This window comes from Phaenicophaeus curvirostris, chromosome 3, assembly GCF_032191515.1.
Source record: "Phaenicophaeus curvirostris isolate KB17595 chromosome 3, BPBGC_Pcur_1.0, whole genome shotgun sequence".
In the NCBI taxonomy this organism is placed as follows: Eukaryota; Metazoa; Chordata; class Aves; order Cuculiformes; family Cuculidae; genus Phaenicophaeus; species Phaenicophaeus curvirostris.
The window spans coordinates 3,843,795-3,866,062 of record NC_091394.1 but is presented as its reverse complement, the minus strand read 5'-3'; the positions used below and the strand labels follow the sequence as shown (position 1 = coordinate 3,866,062).

General features: G+C 35.1%; 1 protein-coding gene across 15 annotated transcripts in view; it reads left to right on the top strand.

The window, feature by feature from the left end:
• NETO1 (neuropilin and tolloid like 1) overlaps positions 1-22,268 on the top strand; it is a 72,885-nt gene that overhangs the window by 5,758 nt on the left and 44,859 nt on the right. For all 15 annotated transcript variants that reach the window (XR_011337143.1, XR_011337138.1, XR_011337137.1 and 12 more), the window contains exon 4: positions 6,184-6,432. Coding sequence is in view for 5 of the 15 variants with exons in the window: in XM_069853273.1 (XP_069709374.1) it covers positions 6,184-6,432 (249 nt within the window). In the remaining 10 variants the exon portion in view is untranslated. The remainder of the gene's footprint in view (positions 1-6,183; positions 6,433-22,268) is intronic.

Here is a 22,268-nt window from a genome sequence, read left to right as displayed (position 1 = left end):
AAACATCTAAACAGTGAGTGTAAAAACTATTTACTACACAAGTCTTCAAGAGAAATGAAAATAGGTTAAAGAAAACAAAACAAAAGAAAAATGTAAAAGAATAAACATTAGCACCAAACACTGTTAAGACAAAGGTTTTAAGGAGTTGCCAGTCACAGGAATGGAAGTGATGTAAGAAAGGCTAGAGGTGTGTTAGAAAAGAACAAAACAGTTTCTTTTAATGAGTCCTAGCAAAAGAGATGTTGAAGGAATTGTTATAAAAATGAATCTGTGGAAAGTAATAGAGGTTAGAAACAGTCAGAGCTTTGTAGTAGAAAAGATAAATCAGGTAGAGAATGGTAAGTCACTGGAACCAAGAAGATTCATCACAATATGTAAAATACAACACCAACTCTTGTTTTATTAAAGACTGGACAGAATTATTGACTACAAATGATGAAACCAGGAATTATTGAAGTTTTTATTTTACTAAAGACAGAGGTAGTTCCAAGAGAGATTTTCAAAGGCATTAACTAATTTGACTTGTTACAGCTGCTTTGGAACTGCACACTAGGAACTTTCAGAAATCAGTCTGTCTTTCCAAATCTAGTGCTGTGTTACTGAAAGAAATATATTTCATAAAACTCTTTCAGGGAAATGATGGATGATAAATGTTGTATGTATTGGTTAGGAAAAAAACCCAAAACACAGCAAAGTGACTGAAATCTCTGAATTTAACTTTAGCGTTAGGGAATCTGACTGAAGTCAGAAGTAAAGAGGTGATTATAAATCCTGAAGTCAAACAAACCCTTTAAAGAAAAATTATGCTTGTCCAGTCTTCTCTCTTGAGCCCAGAATTTAACCAGACATATGGTGAACATTTAGGTTCTTCCATGGTGTAGTAATATGTTGCTAGATCCTTTTCTTTTTGCATATATTAATCAAATTATCTTTCTAACATTCCTATGAGAGTGGGAAGAAGTCTGCCTGCTTTATCTTCAAGGATCTGACACATAGAGATTTGTTTTATCATTAAAGGGAAAGGCTGTGGGGAAAAAAAAATATATATATAACCATATTTATAAACCCTCCTCCAGTATCTCAATCCTTAAGGTGTTCCTCCTCTTAGCAAGAAGATGCCTGAAAGATTGCTAATGTACATACCTTTGTGTTTATCATATTAAGTGCTGATAAAAATACGGTTAATAAGCTGAAAGGTGGCAAATTATGCAATTGAAATTGCCTGATTTAGCATAGCTCCAATCAGAAATGTCTAGGAATGATTTAGGAAGGAAAGATTTACAGAAAAATCTTCAATGATGAAGGTGAAATTCCATTGTGACAAGTTTGTAGCAATGTGTAAGAAGAGGAATAATCCAAATCCAACAGACTTCTTGTTATATTTTATGGCAAAAATCAATCTGCCTAAAACCAGATTATGACAGTGCTTATGACACTGATGTTTCCTATTTCCTGTCCAGCCACAATCAATAGTTTGGATTGCAACTATTTTCTTTAGAACCCACAATGATAGCAGCTCTATGAATACATAATTTGATGAGAACCATGTATGCTGTAGATTTTTAGCTCTCATCTCCTGTTTCTAGCTTCTAAAAGGATCAGTAATAGTCATATCTGAAAAACGTCACAAAAATAAACAGAGATGTAGTAAGGTATCTGAGCAATGTTATTTTTTAAAGTAACAGTTTTCAAAAAAGTTGCAAGAAGAAACACTGAGGGACTAAAAAACTCAGAGTTAGTCAATTACTTGCCCATATTTATTCTTTTCACAACATGTAAAAATGGCAAAAAATGATAAAGAAGGCTAGCAAGTGAAAAATTTTCACCATATCTTTTATATTCCGTGGAAAGCGTTGACATAAGATACTGAAGTTAAAGAACTGCAAATGGCTACGATTAATTATTTTATTAATAACAATACCTTTGATGTCAGATAACAACTGAAGGAGTGGAAAATCCTTGCTAATCCAGGACATAAACATTCATTCAATTTTAGAGTAAGCCAGAAACATCTCTATATGCATCTTACTCCTATATTTTTTATTAAGATACCAGCAGGCTTCAAACAGCTTTTAGACGCTCTTGAATACGAAGTACCAAGCTAGGGGAACTGTCAATATGTCCATAATATTATTCCTATTTCGCTATCTCTCCTTGCATGTCTTAGAGAGTTCAGCATACCAGGGCTGCATATGCCATGCTGACAGCTGTGTGATGTGAATTTAAATATGTATACGCATCACCAGGTTCCTTCTTGCCTGCTTGATTTCATTCCTTCATATTTTTGCTATCAAGCACTGTCTGGGGCAAATTCTGATGACTTCCCTCAAACACAGTTCTTATTGCCTATAGGCAACTTCAGTGAGGACTTCAGCATGTAGTGTGTTGTAATATAATTGAATTTCATCTCATGATACAATTTCCACCCCCCCCACACTTTGTAGCTCATCTTAAATGTATGCAAGCCTTTTATCATTTCAAAATTACTCTGGTGTAGTAAAGCTGGCAAAAATTGCTGTGATCATAGGCTGTGGGTTTCTAAAAGAGAAGAGGATTTCTGACTGCAGAGGCTTCTATCCTAGCAGTCAAAGGCATACGCAGATCAAACAGCTAGAATTTTCTTCTTCGTTTCCTTGTTTTTCTTCTTATTTTCTTCTGTTTTAGTAGTAATGATAATTAACTATTGGAACGACTAATAATTTTAAAGTCCAGATTGGATAGCTTTATAAAAGAAATCCTTTAGGTCATCCAGAAGTCATGGACTCAGTACAAAAATGACTGTGCTATAGAGGAGCTTCTTGTGAATCCCATCTACCTTTCAAAATGCACTGAGAATTTGTTCGCTTATTCTTTCAGACTTATTGGGCATATATAAAATGTAGGAAATCAGAGAGTGAGCACATTCAATCCCCTGTTGGGCCTCATTTCACCCTTGTTTCACATCTTCATGACACTAACCTGGCAAAATTCACAGAGCAATCGCAGCAGCAGCAACATTGGCCTTTGCCAAACTGCAGAAAATTTGGCACGTGTGCTCCAAAAAGAAATTTGCACAGGAGATTCTACAGGAGCAAAGGCTTTTGTGTAAAAAATATTCAGGGAGTAGGATAGTCATACTTTACACGGTGTATCTTAAAAACTGGTTTGTAAACCCTGTAAGGCAAATACTTGTAGGCTTTTATCCATTCTTCAGGTTTTAAATATTCAATGTTTATGTATAAATATAGGTATATACTATTATTGCTTTGGGGAGATGTAAACTAAATCTTCTACTTTTTATGTCTGTGGATATTAGAGTTAGCTGTCTTGAAAGACCTCTATATTTTCACTGAAGATCATTAAACTCTTTAATCCTAGATATTGCACCTCAATATTTCTAACACCTAGGTATAGGTGTTAGAAAACAGTCATGTATCACTATACAAAAAAATCTCTGCTCAAGGCCCTTTTGTATTTTACAGTGATTTTTTTGTTCAAAACATTTTCATCAAAATAAGGAATCTGCTTTTAAAAAGAGGTTATAGGTGGCTTTTTTATCAATAATAGCTGTATGACTCAAAAGACCAAAGATGATTGACAACTATTAGTACTTGTAGGAGCTCAAATAGATGGACGTAAATGTTGAGTTCAGTGCCTCATTTCCATGCAGTCTGGTATATTGAAACAGATTTTTCTCTAAACTTCAGCTGTCGGTTACACAGATTTAGAGGTTGATCAGAATTAAAACTTTAATGGTTTTTTGCTGCAACTGTTCTACTGCAAGTTGGAACCCAGTGCCTTTTTATGCATGGAATGTAAAATCTTGAGACACCACTTGTGTAAGATAATTAGATGAAAAATATGACAAGACATGCAAGCATTAACTAGTCATTCCACAGTATTAAACATTTTTAAAGAAAGGTAATTGGAAACTAAATATGGAAGATTTTTTAGATTTAGAGTTAAATAATTCTGTGAAACAGCTTCAATGTATTTCATTTGGACTTTACAATAACTTTTTCTGACATTGTAGATGTGAATAAGAATACCAGAAATGACCACTCCAGCCCTTCTTTTCTGATTAAATAGCCAGATACTAATCTAGTCTGGAAGAAAAGCATATTATGGGCTTTTTTTTGCTTGGTTTTGGGTTATTTTGTGTGTACCTATATGTACATTACTAATAATCATTATTCTGGAACTGCTCTCATTGTATTTCTTTAAGTTTTACTATGATCACTTTTGCACACACTTTGTTGCAAAAGCTTTGGCACAAGATATGTATTTATACAATAGCTGCTTGGTTTAGCCTGTGTTTAGCAAAGAAACACTTTGCTAAAGCCAGAGTATAACTCTAAAACGATACCTTTTTCACTAGAAGGATGATAAAGTTTGAATTGTGTGTTTGCATGCATTATGGTCGTTTCCAGGAAGATGAGAATTCTTTTATTTCTTTGGTAGGTTATTGTGAACAAAACATTTAACCTTAAACTCTAAATATTGTACAGGATGAATCATGGAGGTGCATTTAAAAGCACAGAATGAAAAGGTGCATGAATGCTTGTATTGCACCCCTTCTTCGCTTCACCCAATCTTTGTGGCCACCACTGTCTTCACAGTTAGAGAATAATCAAGTATTGCATTCCTCAGAAGAGCTTGGAGAGAGGACCTTGTTCTGTTTGGAGAGCTTACATAGTGTGCTGGGACATAGGCAGCACCTATACTAATACCTAAAACATGTCAGGAAACATCCACTGGCATTAAGGCTGATAGGGACTCTCACACACGTACAGGTTAACTCCTTTCACCTTCCCAGTCAAGAGTAAAGATATAAACTGCTTGCTGTGAATGGTCCTTGACTGATGCGAACCATCACATCATGCCTAAGAACAGGCTTTGGCAGTTCTGGTGGGCATGGGCCAAAATGGTAGCAGAGGGTGATTTTAATATTTAAGGAATACGAATGATCAGTGGTGCAGCACCCAAACTCATTCCCCAGCCTTGTTTTATTAAGCAGTGGAGGAACAGTGCTAATAAATAGTCAATGCTCCATTCTTAAATTGTAGCAGCCTCTGTGCATGGGAGCTTTAGGGAAAAATAGAAACTCTTCCTTGAGCTCATGCGATTCTGATCCTCTAGCATGAACTGGGCTTCAGTAGGAAAAGCTTTATCTTGACTTTGTTGAAAATAAAAAATGTAGAGAAGATTAAAGTATAGCAATATACTAATCATAAAATTATGTGAGATTCATGCAGCTGTCCAAAGGCTGTGGAAATTATGCAGTGTTTTCTCAGTCCATAATTTCACTGAGTCAAGAGATAGCATAGAATCATAGGGTGGTTTGGGTTGGAAGGAACCTTAAAGATCATCTAGTTCCAATCTCCCACTGGACCCGGCTGTTCAAGGCCCTATCCAACCTAAAACACTTCGAGGGAGAGGGCGTCCACAACTTCCCTGGGCGACCTGTTCCAGTGCCTCACCACCCTCATCATGAAGAATTTCATAGAATCATAGAATCATAGAATAACCAGGTTGGAAGAGACCCACCGGATCATCGAGTCCAACCATTCCTATCAAAATTCCTCCTAATGTCTACTCTAAATTTTCCCCTTTCCAATTGAAAGCCATCCCCCCTCATCCTATCTTTAGTTAGGCATTAATTTTGCTTCATCCTTGCCTAGTTTCTTAGGTGAGAATTCACTGCACTTGTCCTTATGTTCCAAATGAGATAAGTAATGCTGAGTATAAGCAATTAAGAGCCAAACTGACTGCAGTACACATAGGAACAGAATTTGCCCTTCTTACTGTAGCACAGTTATTATCATTTATTTTCTTCATCTTTGTGAAAGTTTGGTAAAGAAGTAATCATTTTCCCTCCTCCCACAATGTAAGAAAACACTATTTACCAGGTTTCTTGGAAAGATTTTTAAACCAATTGTTCCTAAACTATTTTACTTTACATTACAGATATTCCTCTAAGTTTTGCTAAGAACTGCTGTCATGAGCACTTTTTAAAAGAAAAATAAACAAGTAAGGTCATGGTGTAAAATCTTTAAAAATATAAATGTACTGTTTTTCGAACAAATTTTTAAGCAAAATGTTAAGACACATCAAAAATTGATATATTTGGTTTTCTTGAGTTTTGTTATAGGTTTGAAAGGTCTTGCTTAGAAAATAATGAGATTATTCTTTTTTCATCTCTAGCTGCTCCTAGACAATGCATTGAACTACATTTTGATGAAAAATATTCCATAGAGCCTTCTTGGGAGTGTAAATTTGACCATATTGAAGTACGAGATGGACCTTTTGGCTTTTCCCCAATCATTGGACGCTTCTGTGGACAGCAAAATCCACCTATGATAAAATCCAGTGGCAGATTCTTATGGATTAAATTTTTTGCTGATGGTGAGCTGGAATCTATTGGGTTTTCTGCTCGGTATAATTTTACACCTGGTGAGTACAAACCACATTTTTTAATACAGAAAGCTTAGCATAGTAACTTTGCTAATGATGTGTAACTGTGCTGTTGAAAAATAACTTTGACTAGAACTATATTTATTATGAAGGAAAATATTAACAGATAGGAAGATGATACAAGATAGATATATCATTTGCATAGAAAGTTAGACTTGTTCAGGGAAGAAATTTTCCATACAGTTTTGTCCAATATGTATATATACAGCTTCTGCAGCTTTTAGCAGAGTTGTTTTTGATCAGATTCTATTATAGAAAATGATTCAAAATATTTCATGGGAAGTTATGTGCTTTATGCTTGATTGTTATACTCTGCAGCTTTTCTTTCAAAATGATCATTGATAAAGTATTCTTATAAAAAAAAGTGTAATTATCTCAGAAAATTCCATCATTCTTTTTCCACTTCACCAATGACTTCAACTGAGTAGTGGCATAGTTCTCCTTTTTCAATAAAGAAAACTACTACAAATATTGCTAGAGGAAGTGTGAGGTTCAAATAGTAAGATGTATTAAATAATTTTCTAAAAAATGTATGGATCTTACATGTAATTTTGCAATTATTCCTTGTCACTTTTTACGTTTAATTTATTAAAGCAAAACAAAATTCATAGTCATACTTTCAATTAATTTCTCTACTCTCGTCACTTATTAACAAAAGATTGCTGATTTTAAATTTCATTTTTGGCTGCAGCTACACTGTACTGCACTGCACTGCTGGATTTGACGTAGTTCTGTACCTTTTTGTGTATTGAGTGATGAGTCATACCTTTATATAGCTTGCTCTAAAGCACTGTAATTATTATGTAATTTTGTCAATTATGTCACTATTGTTTCAGCTAAATGGTTTCAGGTGGAACAATATTCTTTAAAATATATGCTAAATTAACAGGCCACAAATTCTGCTTGCTTAATTTTTCCAGTAGTGTCATAGAAGACAGCAGGATTACTTGAGTGTTCCTGTATGTGGTTTCCTTTCCCTAATGCAAGGAAAATAGCTATAAAATTACCCAGCATAGTTCAATTTCCTTTTAAATCAAAGATACTGTCTTCCAGAGGGTAAACATACTTCAGAGGTTCCAACAGCAACAGGACACAGAATTTCTGTAGCAAATAACCTGATAGCCAGATACGTGTGTCTATTGTAAATGCAGAGACAATGGATGAAATTTTACTATATCCACACGTACATGTTTGTCTCTTAAAAGTGAGTTAAGTTTGTATCTCTCATGTAACACGGCTCTGTGGGCTTTTGCCATTTTCTTCCTCACCTCCACCAAAAATTCTCTGCTTTAGATATCATGTCTTTCTTGTTTCAGAAGGTTATGTATTATGGTTGAAAAGATGTTCATAGCACAATCTGTAGCTTATTCTGTCAAAAAAGCTCTCAAGTGAAAAACAGTCTTGTGGAACATGTTTTATCCTTGTTCCTTTTCTATGATGTAAGGTGGATTTCTACAAAGAGATCAGTGCTGCTAAAGCAACATAAATTATTTCAGACTTCAGATGGAACAGCTATGTCTTCTTTTTTTTTTTTCTTTATTTCTTTTTTTTTTTGTTTTTTACTCCATAGATTTCCATAGGAAATTCTGACAATGAATGATAATAATAGGAAGCAGTTCTCATTCTGAATGATTACTTGACCAGTCCTTTATCATGTAGGCAAGGATAAGGCTTGACGTTTTGAGTACTGTTGTCCAAATATGTGCAGTGGGAGGGTTCACTGACAACTCACCAAAAAGATGCTTTCAAGAATGTTTAAGAGAGTAGTGTAGTTTGAAATTACCTCCAGAAATGATCATCTAAACAATATAGATCCATCTTGGGTAATGCCAATTGATGAAATTAAATTGTGAACAAATGAGAGATCAGAAGAAAATGTCCAGCTAACCTCTCTTTAAAGAACATCACGAAAATTATTCAAAGCAAAGACTTATTTGGAAACTACTGGTGCCTATAGCAGCTGGACACCCTGGCAAGATGCAGGTTTTTGCATCCACCTCACTGGGCACAAGCAGCACATGCTGCCTCACTCCAGCCTGCACAGGAGGCTTTCTCTGTTCTAGTGACACGTACAAGACAGCTATTTCTTTAGTACCAGCTATGTTCCCCACCTGTGTGGTCCTCATCCAACCCCAAAATGTTCCTTAGCTGCCACTTGTGCATTTGGTATCCTCAGGTTTGTTGATAAAGACAAGAAATATGATGTTGGATATGTGGGCGTGTGGCAAGATTTAAAAAGAAAATAAGTAAATTTGACTAAGCTGAAGCAGCAACCATTTATTATTATTTGAATGGTACTTGGAGAAGCAGGGATAGAAATTATTTACTGTGTCTCCAGGGTGTACAAAACCAGATAACAGAGTGAAGATGAAAAAAATATCAATTAAGGTATCAGGAAAAATATTCCCATGAAGATCTGTTAATCTGTACAACTGGAAAGAGCCTTGCCACCTGAGGCCTTTTAGAAGTAGTTTGGACTAAATCCTAAAAAAAGAAATTATATAGAGCTATCCTAAGGCATAAACTAATATTTTGCAATTACTAGCACTTCTCTGTTTAATAGTTTCTTTGACTTGAAATAGTTGGCCCTGTATTCACTGATGCAAAACTCAGTTTCAGCAGACTCTCAACAGGCTGGGGTTTCAGGAATCTTGAAATTCTTCTGCTATGAATTCTCTATTCTAAAAGGCGAGCTCTACCGGAATAAATAACTTTAATGACAAATAGAAAGCTACAAACAAAACCAGCACAAACACACTCAAGTTAGCGGTAAAAATATTGAAAATTTTGCAAAAAAAAGTTCCTTATTAAGAGAATAATGTAAGCTTTCATTTGTATGACTTTATAAGTTATAGGGTTAAGAAAGATGTGGTTGAATGAAGCAATATATATGGCATACGGATTGACTATTTTGAATGTCAAAACTCTAAATTAAGGGAAGAAGTTGTCTTTTTATATATATTGTTAAGGCTAAATACCAGTAATTGTCAGATGCAATTTTTATGTAAGGAAAATTTTCAATATTTTTGTACATGTGAGTCTACAAGCAAAAAAAACCCTGTATTTACTCTTTAAGTACTATTTTTTTAATTGTTAAATGTTGAATAACTGTGATAATTTTTAAGTGGAACTATCTGAACCTATGACACCTCTATAAATATATGCAAACGTTTTGCTGTTTTTTTGAAAATCTCATGTATAAAAGAAATAATGTAACAGACTGCAATACTTTCAGGTTGCTCTGGTTCATTTTGAATGGACACAGAATTGACTAGAGAAAGACATACAAGATAAGCCACACGAAAATTCTTTTTTGCTTTTGTTTTTGTCATTCTTTGGGTCATTGAAAGGCCTACACTTGAAATTTCATTTCACATTTCTGGGTCCTTGGACTCAATCTGTTACCCTCAATTTTGTTCTGAAGTCATGTCTCAAGAGCATTTTCTGAAAAGGTGCTAAATCACCGTTTTGTGTAGAAAAATTCAAGTGTTACTTCAAGGGGACTTTTCTTGAAAACCACTCTTTAAAATGAGTATTTTTTTTCATGTAGACAAGCATTGAGACAGAGAGAGGATATGTTTATTTGAGCTCCCTTACTCAGCTGGAATAATCAGATTTCTGTTTATCCTGGACCCTGATTTTGCAGGACAGTGGCTTAAGATAGCACATCATTACTTTCAGTTCCTTTACTTAGTAGAAGCCATCTGTGTTTTTATTTAGCCTCATTAATATAAAGGTCAGTCAGTAACGTTTTCTGTTCAACTGCCTGATAATGGAAAAAAAAATCCAAAACAGCTTTATAATCTTATATCCCCAAAAGTTGAGTGTAAAACACTGTCTAATCAGAATAACAGGACTTTTACATCCTCATTGTAGTGATACAAGTTGCTGTAGAATTTCAGAGGAATAGAATAATGGCATCATTTATCTTGAGGAAAAGAAAAACAACCAATTTTTTCCTGACTGGAGGATTTCCATGTGAGATTTACATGGGCCCACTTCTCCAGCTTGTCCAGGTCTCTCTGGATGGCACCAGCTTGGTGTCATCTGCAAACTTGCTGAGGGTGCATGTGATCCCACTGTGTACATCATTGATGAAGATATAAAACAGCACTTGTCCCCGTATCACAGAATCACAGAATAACCAGGTTGGAAGAGACCCACCGGATCACCGAGTCCAACCGTATGGACCCAAAGGATACTGCTTATCATTGATCTGCATCTGAACGCTGAGCTTTTGACCCTCTTGATGTGACCAACCAATTTCTCATGCACCAAACAGTCCACCCATCAAATCCCTCTATTTCCAATTCTGAGAGAAGGATGTTGTGGGAAACTGTGTCAAAGGCCTTACAGAAGTCCAGACAGATGACATCCACAGCTCTTCCCTTGTCCACTGAGGTAGTCAACTACTTTATAATCCAATAAAGTTTTCTGAGAAACGATAAATAATCTCAGAGCCATCCAACTTTGAATGAGTCAACACTTTTTCTTTGTGACCAAAGTCGGTTTGAAATTATAAGTAATTACTCATTAAAACCCTTCCTTTAAATTTTTGACCCAGAACCTTCTAATCTTTAAAGGTATTGTGAATTTGTTTGATTTATTGAGATTTGTAGCCCTCAGTAATTCAAATTTTTGTAAGCATCTGCCTTGAGTTGTGAGCTTGTAGTGTGTTCATACAAGTGTGCAACTGTCAGCTACTTCATTGCTGTTTACAACGTATCTGATCTTGTCAATGAGAAGGAATTTCACCGTAACATCTAGGATGATGCATTTGCACATTACATTGAAAGTCATGATCAGCTACATAAATATTGCCTTTTCAAGATAATTCAATTTGCATTGTGCTATGCTATATATTGTATTAATTTACAGGAACTATAAGATTAGGTCCAGAGTATTTCATTATCATACATATGAGAATTTAATGGAATAATATGTATAAATTTTGAGTGAAAAATAATTCCTTGTGTGGAGTGAGTATCTAGAAGAGCTCTTGTTATCATATATTTATATTTTTCATTTTACAATACCCAAAAGGCAGCTTAAAACTTCCTATTTTAGAAATCCTTGCATGCTGGGAGTATCATGCTACCAAGAGAAAGAAGCTGAACACTTAAGTTCCTACTTTGTTGAGCTTTGCTGTACAAATAACAGCAATTGAGATTAAGATGTAGTTTTAAGTATTCTAACAGTAGAAGAACCTTGTTGCTTGGATTAGTAAGAGCTGCATTAACTAGGGATATTAAAAGTGCATTTTTATTAACTATGTATGAACATCAGAGTGAAAGGGCTTTCCGGTTCATGTACTGTTGTCTCACACACAGGGACTGCAAGAAGCAAGTTTCCAACTCTTCTCATAAATGCTTAAATATATAACCCTCTATTGATGGATCTTAAAAGAATTTCAGAGTTGATATTATATGAGTATTTTCTGCTTCAGCTAGTGTTATGGAAGACTGCTCCAGGATCCAAATAATTAGGAAAGTTATTCTAATTTATTACCTAAAATTGTTCACATTTAGTTTATGTATTTGCCTTCTTATACCAGTGTAACTTGTTACCTTTGAAACCTTTTTTTTCTCAACAGAACTATAGGCAACAGTGTCCTGAGCTTAGAAATGGCAACAATCTTTTTTTTTAAGATGTCAGCTTCCTTGTTTACAGAAGCCAAATTCTTGTATTATCTTTCTTTGCCATAGGCTCTTTGTCTTCTTGTCATCGGTGCCACCCCACTTCCCTCCAAAAATCTCTTCTCTGTTTCTGTTCCACAACAAGCTGAATACAGACTTCTAGAGAGAGTTTACTAGAAAATTGTACTGTAGTACAGGTACAAATAATTCTTTTCTACCTTTACAGGAAATACCTCTCTTGATATGTAAATGATCTCACCAATAAAGTTGATTATGTTGTTGCATTTCAAAATATTATTTTTCTGGGAGAGTCCTTTAACAAGCTTAGATGTACATTCAAAAATAGTACTAGAAAAGCAATATTTTTAGATTAAGCTGGTTTTTTTACTCCCCCATTGTCATAATTCTCAAAATAGTTTATGTTAGTACTTGTTACAGAACAATTAAAACAAAATCTTAGAAGAAGGAGGATTTTCCTTAAATAGGATCCTTTTTTGTGTTGTTTCCCCTAAGTATACACTTCTGGCTTTATGCAAATACTATACAGAATTAGTTTAACCTTAGGTCTGGTAAAGAGTGATTACGCTTTGCTTTAAGCACTTGCAAAATATGGAAATATTTAGTGAGCCCTAGGAATCTGTTTTTCCTATTAATTCCTGATTTCTCTGTGGTGTTCGTGAAGCACTTTGAAATGGCAAAGCAGGGAAAATAACATGGAATTTAGACTGAAAAGACTACTAGGTAGTCGTCTTCAACAAGTGTTTGGAAACAACTTGTTTACAATGAGAATTTTCACTACTAGCACACATATGCATAACAGCACCTCCAAACCCTGTTGTTAAGCATCTTACTTCGTGGTTTTCCTTCAAATCTTTTAGCACCTATTTCTTCATGGAAAAAATGAGAAACTTCACGCCTCATATGCAATGAGCAAAAAGTTTTTGAATCCTTCTCGAAGTTGTTCCAGTTCTTACAACTTCCTTTTTTTGGCAGATTTTCTAATAGCTTTTCCTGGGATGGTCTTCTGGCAGGTTGTGTTACGGCCTCATCCTGGCAACACTGGTGTCTCAATAGTTTCTTTTAGTGACCTTGGCTATGTGGATGCCTGCAGAGATTCTGCTGACATTGGAGCAATTCTTTTTCTTTACATATCTATTCCTTAAGTCACTGACTTTTCATCTTTATGTATGGTTATCTACAGGTTTCTGAGGTGTTAACAGGTATAGTCAATAAATCTTGACAATCGCCTCAGTGCTTTTGTCTAATCAGCAAGACTATGGCTCTTCTGTCAGGCAGAGAAACTATTTTTTATTCTATCCACAGAGCTGCAAGAAGTCTGATTCTTTAGCTGCCTGTATAGCAAATGATGCTTTTTATGTTAGCTACAAACCCATGTTTATATCACTTGTTTTCAGTCACCCATAGCTGTTAGTTTGATATTTGCATAAGTTCAAGTAACTGTGATGATTTTGTTGTTATTGTCTGTTCATTTTATGAAGTATTTCTCAATTTTGACAGCAGTAAGTAAGGATCTTTATTGACATATGTAGCTTTCCTCAGCAGATTTTTTAATCTTTGAATATTGCTTCTAGCTAATTCTCCTTAAAAATGCATACAAACCCTTGTTTGAAAGCTCCCAGTCTTCTCTAACCACTGTAAAGGGTTCTTGCCCAGTAATTAGTAGCTTTGTAATATTTGGAAAAGCCAGTTGTGTTTCTGTTTCTAGAGGGGAATATTTTTGCAGTATGCAATGGTTAGTAAATTAGTAAGCATGTCAAATACAAAATATATCCTCTGTTAGGCTTTGTTGTGTATACTCATCAGCTGTTGAGCATTGGTTCATTTACTTAGCGTAGTAGTTATAATTTTTGTAAAGGGGTGATATTGATGGCTATGACCAATGCTGATTTGTTTACTGTCTGTTTAGAAATGCAGACTATGTAATTCTTCTATCTCAGATATGAGTTCTTTGATGCTCAGGTCTAAAGGTAAGAGTGTGCTTCTTTCAATTTAGATAGAAACTTTATCTTAACGTTTTTGGAAAGAAATTTTAGCTGGCCCATTAGAGTACCTTTGATCTGTCTTCTCTCTCTGTCTTATTACGTGATATCAAAGTCCCCGACTTTAATGGGGTAGAGAAATGCTATAATGCACAGCCCTTACCATGTGAAGAACAGAGATACAAGGATTTCTGTTAGATGCCATCTGTATGCCTAATTCTAGCCGATGGGTGTTATTGCTAGACATGAACCTGGTGGAAAATCAAGAGCTTCAGTCAAGTCTCTGAACACCTGGACTTATCTGTTTTTTCACTTTCTTTCACTCTCCCTCTCTGTATAGTTATAACCTACCTCAAACTACCGATAAGCTCTTTTTACTGTATATACCTTTACCTTATACGTAGACTAAGAAGCTAGTAACAAACCTTATCTCAGTAATGTTAACTGATGCTGTGTAGACAATAAATGAAGGTATGTTATCCTAAAAATTATTATGACAAATTGAGGAAGTGAGAAGTTGAATTTTTCAAGTCCAATCTTAAAACAATCCAAGCTTTAAAATATGAAAATCTATATGAAGATGTTTATAATGGTAGTCATGAATCATAGAATCATACAATAGTCTGGGTTGGAAGGGCGCTTAAGGATTATTGAGTTCCAACCCCCCTGCCCTGGGCTGGGACACTTCCCAGTAGACCAGGTTGCCCAAGCCCCATCCAGCCTGACCTTGAACACCTCCAGGGATGGGGCAGCCACAGCTTCCCTGGGCAACCTGGGCCAGTGCCTCACCACCCTCATCATGAAGAATTTCATCCTAATGTCCAATCTAAATCTTCCTCCTTCCAATTTAAAGCCATTTCCCCTCACCCTATCATTACGTGCCCTTCTAAAAAGCCCCTCCCCAGCTTTGTTGTAGGCCCTCTTCAGGTACTGGAAGGCCACTACAAGGTCTCCTCAGAGCTTTATCTTCTCCAGGCTGAACAACCCCAACTCTCAGTCTATTCTAATATGGGAGGTGCCTCTGCCCTCTGATTATCTTTGTAGACATCTTCTGAACACATTTCAACAGATCATATCCTTCTTATGTTGGGAATTCCAGAAGTGGACACAATAATGCAGGTAGGGTCTCACGAGGGCAGGGCAGATGAGGAGAATCACATTCTTCAACCTGCTGTCAGCCCTTCTTTTGATGCAGCCCAGGATATGATTGGCCTTCTGGGCTATGAGTGGACATTGCTGGCTCATGTTGAGCTTCTCATCAACCAGCAACCCCAAGTCTTTCTCTGCAGGGCTGCTTTCAACAGCGTAGCTCCCATCCTGTATTTAAATCGTGCGTTGCCCCAGTCCAGGTGTAGGACCTTGCAGCTGGCTTTGTGGAACCTCATGAGATTCACACAGCCCCACTTCTCCAGCCTCTCCAGTCCCTCTGCATGACATCCTGTCCTTCTGGTGTGGCAACTGCACCACTCAGCTTGGTGTCATCTGCAAACTTGCTGAGGGTGGTGCACTCAGTCTCACTGTCTATATCATCAATGAGAGTATTAAACAGCACTGGTTTATGCAAAAGTCACCAGTGTATTGTGAGTGGTATTTAATGTTCGTGAATGCTAAGTAGATTAAAGAGGGTTTTTCCCTTATAATATTAATCCACATTATGCACAGATATTCCTTTGGAATCTCATAATAATTTTCTGGTCAGAGTGATGAGGTTGAAAAATGTTCAGCCACCAAATACAGAATGGTACAAGTGTCTGACACTCCTGTTTAAAGGTCCAGAATTTGCTAGCCTCCTATGGTCTGTTTCTGTTTTGTCAAACAATGTCATTTACACTGTGGAAAAAAAAAAGTCACATGATTTTCATTCCTGCAGATCTTTGAAATCATCTTTTCATGCAGAATGCCACTAGCACAGGTAATGTTTCCTTTTGTTTGGGAAAGCAAATAAGTATTTTTTGTTCAATTTATGATGAATGTGTAAGCATTTTCAAGTTGCACATTACTTTATTGTGCCCACTCTAAATACTAGGTGTCTCTCTGCAAAACCTATTCAGTTCATTAAGGCTCCCAATATAAGAATATCAGGTAATATAATTTAAAATTGTAATCTATAAAAAAATATCTGGAATTTCTTTCTGATAGGGCCAAGGGCAATTCCAAAGAACAGTAGCTTAACTTTACTATACCCAATTGCAGCACTGACAAGCCACTAAATCTAGTCCCAGTTTAGCAGAGAACTTCAAGGAGACCACATTTAAGCATGTGCTTAAATCTGGGTAATCTCTAGGTTTGCATATTTCTCTAAAGGTAAATACATTTTTTGAATACTGTCCTCCACTTTTTTGTCTATTGAACTTGGTCAAAATAAAATATTTGTTTATTTTGGAGAACCGAACTTTCTTCAACTCTTTTAAAGAATTAAAAACTATTTTTCTCCATTCTTATAAATTATGTGATAGCTATATATGAATTCAGTGTTTTTCCGTTTCATCAAAATCACACTATTATAGCCTTAAGTAGGCTCAGCTTATTCACTAACTTCCAGTTATCATTTATTTTCATATTCTGTTTCAGTGAGTTGAGTCTTTATTGGAGTCAGAACACCATGATTAGTGATTTTTCTGTGTTCCTGTTCATCCTCTAGATATCCTTGTCCCTAAAAAATTGCCTCTTAATTTTCTGAAATTAGATTATTTTCTGTATGTAAAAATGTATGATTTTCTTCAACCATGCTTATTCATTCAGATAAGTCTTTTGGTCCAACTCAGTTTGCCATTCAGGTTTACAAGTTGTAAAATGAAGTGATAACAGTTCTGCAACAATTTGGGATGAGTACCGGTTCCAATCCTTGGATTTCAGATTTCAAACATAGTTTAAATTTTCTGGTAGATTTTTACTACATTCCCACTACTTAAGCTTGTGGTAGTGCATCCATTGCTAAAAGGGCTTTTTAAAATAAAAATGGAGCAGTACTTCAGGGTAATTTTTTGAAAAGGACAAATATATTTTCATAGGAAAAGAGGCCTGTGATTTTTTTTGTGTTATCTTGTGTTCTTTTCTCTGAAATTTGAATTTAAGTTCCCAGACAATATCTCCACAAACAAGCTCTAGCTAGGGAAAGCCAGGATGATATTTAGTATCTTTCTCTTTCTGCAAATTCTCATCTCCTTGCTCTGCTGATGCTGGAACTCAGTAGAAGCCACGACTGAGAAACTGTTGCCTTTACCTCACACCTTTGCAATAATGAAGAAATTCAGATCTCTCAGTGGCAGATCTTCCAGAGAATGGTGCCAGTCTTCCATGCTCTATGTTGTGGGCAGCTATAACGACTTATTACTAGTTTAATTACTCTTTACTCATTTATTTATTCAGAAATCTGCAGACATTTAAGCACCTACATTCTCTGTTAATTTATTTTCTCAATTCATTTAGGATGAAGCATAAAGACATTTAGGTGGATGAGATATTTGTTGAAATAAAAAATAGTTTAAGCAAAAGAACTGGATTTCGGAGACTTCAAATTTAAATTGATTTTTCTTCCTTGACCTAGTGCCTTTTTATCTTTCAATTATATTTTCCATGTTTGTGTTTTCTGCCTTTTCTTTCCACTTTAGCTAAAAAAAGTCCTTCCAAAACTTGACTGTTGACTAGAAATTATATCCTATTAATAAAAATGAGATATTTTTATTTTATTACTATAAGAAAATATTTAAAACTGCTTTCAAAATCTACATTTTTAATTATTACTACAGGGTTCCTTAACCCCTCTTTTGTTCCTGAGGTTGGGGTTTTGTTTTCCCTGAAATGGTTACAAAGCACTCCAGTGTTTATTTAACTAGTGTATTCTGATGCATAAAAGTATTTTCTAAAATGTCATACAATGCAGAAAAGATTTCAGCTGAACAGACCAAATTCTTCTCTGCTTTAAGAATGAGACTTCTATTTATACCAATTAATTTGGATGTATGGTCAGGCATGTTTGGTTTAGTCTTGTATTCTGGACTGCCATATTTCCAAATTGATTTGAGGGTGCTTTGCAATTATATGGACATACAGCCTAATTGAGAACCTTTCATTAAAAATATGCCAATCATTCATAATCAAATTGGATAACATCATTGTTGGCAAAACTGCATCTGCCCTTAGAAAGCAATTCTCAGGTGTTTCTTATTAAAAATGCATGACATAATGAGTACCACAAATATTCAAGTACTCAAATATCTCTTGAAAATGAAAGATTCAGATCGCTCAGATTGTTCTTGCTCTGAAGACCCTTGCTGATCATGTCAAATGCACCTTGTTTACATATCGGCAGCACAGTCTGAAATTTGCTAGGTAAATGAGTATTTGACATCAGCATTTACCCAAATAGATTTGTAAAGCATAATTTATCTTCAGTGAGACAAAATGTTTTGATCTGTGCTACACAGACTAAAATATACTTTTGATTATTTTCTTTTTTTTTTTTATATTTTGGGTAATGATATCTACCAAACAATTGTGAATGTCATTGAAAAGAGTAAATTAATTGCAAAATAGTAAAAATAAGTAAGCAAATGCTTTTGATCAATATTTGATAAATATTGCTTCAGAGGTTATTGCACACTAGAGATATGGAGAGGTTATTTGAATACTTTGATGTCAAAAGACTATTAACTAATATCTAGCAATTTGTTTTAAGAAAGACTGCTTGAGTCATGAATAAGATGATGAGAATAGAGTTGCCAAATATTTTCTGAGAGTTAAAATTCAAATAAACTGATGTCTGTGGTACATCCATTATTAAAGATTTGTACTAGCATGACAGAGGCAGGCAGCATGAAATGTTATTCTAGTCACATATCAGTCCCCTAGATGACACTGAGAAGCTAGAAGATGTTGTGTAACAGGACTTACAAACATCATTTGCCAGATGTTATCTGATAGTTGAAGCTGAAGAGACCATGTTATCAAATCTGCTGGCTGCAGCATGTGGGTTAATAAAAGATATATGATACCATTTCTTGCTTTCTCTTGATTTTTTCCTTTTCTTTTCTTTGCTCTAGCACGTTTCTCACCTTTATGTGAAAATTAATATTAAAAGAACATGCAGAAAATTATTATTAGAATAATTTTGTTCTTTAGTGCTGATTTCATTACAAGGATTAGACAGTTGACTATTAACTGATACTATCTACAAAGTCCGTACAGAAATTATGTACAATAAGTTTATGGGGTTTTTGGGGATTTTTTTGTTGGTTTGTTTGGATTGTTGTAATAAAATGCATGCTGGCTAAGTAATTTAAAAATCAGACTTGGGTAATTTGAATCTATGTCATTGTACGTGCTTGCCACATAAAAATAATTTGTAGCATTAATATAGTTGTTTGTATTCCAGAATCTTGCATATCAGTGATATTCCAGCGTACATAGAGAACAGTGATTTACCAAGTGTTTTTAAATGAAAAGTTTTATTTATATTTGTGATTTTCTTTTTTTAACCACTACACCTTTAAATGATTCTTTTAAATCAAGCTAGGAAGAATCCTGCTGTTTGACTTGCTGCTGCCAGAAGAGAAAACTATCCTGATATCTCATTTCTTCTAATATTACCACATTAATGGAATAACAGGACAGTCTCTAATCAGCATCCACTTTGCTGTTCTTTTCCTAGTTTCTTCAGCCACTTAATGGCAATATTGGATGTTGTATAAAGTAGGTATAAGGACTTATGAACACTGCCTTTTCAAAATGTGATTCAGTGAGTTGCAGTGACTTTTCCATGGTCAATGTGATGCGAAAGACCAGTTCTCTTTCCATGTATAAGTGAGGCTGAGCAAGTCAATCAGTGTAGCATTCTATAAATCAATTGCTAAATTCAGGTCAGATTTGCAATCTGACCCTAAACCTGCTTCTATTAGTAGGATTGTTGAAACAGTGAGTAAATCTAGTGGAAATTAAATTATTGCCTCAGACTGGTAGTTTTTGAATAGAGGAGAAAACCTGCAAATCTGTTAAATTCCAGGTAAACTCTTTTTTTAAAAAAAATTTAAATTCTCAAGTTATGACAATAGAATTAAAACATTTCTAATCTATACTGAAAATAATCACTGTGTGGGGATAGCTGGATCTGGAGGTCTTGGTGTGTGAAAAAGTTAGCATTTACTGAGTTTTTATATAGACACAAATTGAAATCTATTCAGACTCTAGATCACAGACCTTCAATTATCCACAGACCCATTTATTTGCTGATGTTCATGACAAACCAGTTTGAGATTTGATTAGTGAACACAGAGTATGTGGCATAAATAATACTTGGAGAGGTCTGATAATCCACTAGAGGGATCTTATTGTTTAACTAAAAACTTTAAAAGGCTGATGACATGACCCTTTGATTTAGAATTCATGCTGTTGCTGATTTTTTCTTCATGTGAGCATATAGGGGAATATATCTTAGTAATGAGCAACAATCTTTAGTAATTAAAATGGAAACCATTTGGGGCTAGGGTTGGTATGAATTATATTTGGTTTAGTGAAATACATAGTAAAACTTACAGTAGGGCTTTCCTCGTCAAAATAATAATATTCCCAGCTGACCTAGTGTCTTATTTCTGGCAGATTATATCTATTGTAGGTCAGTATTGGCAATTAATTGCAATTTGGGCTGTTCTTTGGCAGTCTTAATTGCATGAAATCAGAGAAAAAGCATCTATTTGAACAAAAGGGAATGTCACTTTTATGAAGTTGTAGTCAACTGGAAGCAGCTGAACTCTAAGGCAAAAAAAAAACAACTGTAAAATCATATTTAACCAAAAATTTATCAAAATATTTTCCTCCCATAATCTCAGAAGGAGCTGAATTTCATAATACTGGAAAGAGTGGAAGGGTTATTGCTCCCTTACCATATATTATTTATATCCTTTAAATATCTGGATGCTATCTTGTATAAGAAAATGTAAAATTCATAAGTTTGTGCGTAATTTAAGTAGGAATTCACAGTTTAACACAGGGAGTTATCTTCTTTCTGACAACTGAACTATACAGAATCTCTTCCTCAGAGAAAACAACTACTCTATGCTATTAAAAAGATGAAGAACTGTCTATACTATACCACTGTCTATATCTAAAGTGATGAAACCCCATCTTCTCATCTTGTATAGAGGGCTTTGTACATTTGGGAAGACTGCTGGGGTCAACAGCTCAGTTGTCCCTGAAAAGATGATGTCTATGCAGGAAACATCCTAAAAGTAGCTGAAAGAGAAGGAAAACTCTGGGGTCACTGAAAGATATACTGCTATGGATGCTGAAAAGACAGGACAGAAGACTTGTTTTTCCCACGTTTTTTTCTTGGACTTGGTGTTGATATGCCTTCCTTAGCAATTCATTGAGCTATGTGGCTTTTAGAGTTCCTCTCTTTGGACACTGAAGGTGTAGGTTTAAGCTATATTGCATTGCCTGTGGTGGGCATGTATAATTACAATTACAATTGACAATTTGATTTAACAAATTCATTTCCCTCTTCCTTTGATTTGGTTTGGATTTTGTTCATTTGAGTTTTTTCCTTTAGGAAGAGAGCATTCTATGCCCAGTGGGAATAAAAACCTAGAATTTTCCCTTTGATGCTAAACACCCAATAGATTTCTACTCTGAGTATAGAATACATTTTTAAAACATCTATGATATTGACTTTTGGAATAATACAAAGACGTTATATGACAGCACTACAATATAATTCATCCAATAACTCAAAAATCTAGCAGTTGTTCTGTAGTCTAATGAATGACTTTTTGTCTATGTCTATTTCACTTGTTTCTGTTCTAAGGATCATAGTTTCATGAATATCTTGTATGATTCATCTCTTTCTTGTGTCCTATATGGCCAGATGATTAAACAAACAGATGTTTTTACAAATACAACTCAGTTGCCTTCCAGTGCTCTCCAGTTATTGATTTTAGTGAAAGTTCACCTGATGCTTTGCTAGGCTGTAAGAAAAAATTCTTTGGAGGCAGTGCAAGAAACTTCTTGTTAAAACAAACAGTGAACTATTTACACATGGAAACTAGAGGAGATGTTTGAGTTTCTCATGTGAGATGCAGTTTTATTCATAAAGATGACAACAGCATAGATGCCATAGGTAGCATGGCCATCTACAGCAGGGGAATATTAGTAGGTGTAAGCAGTGCTGATGCTTCTGTTTTTACTG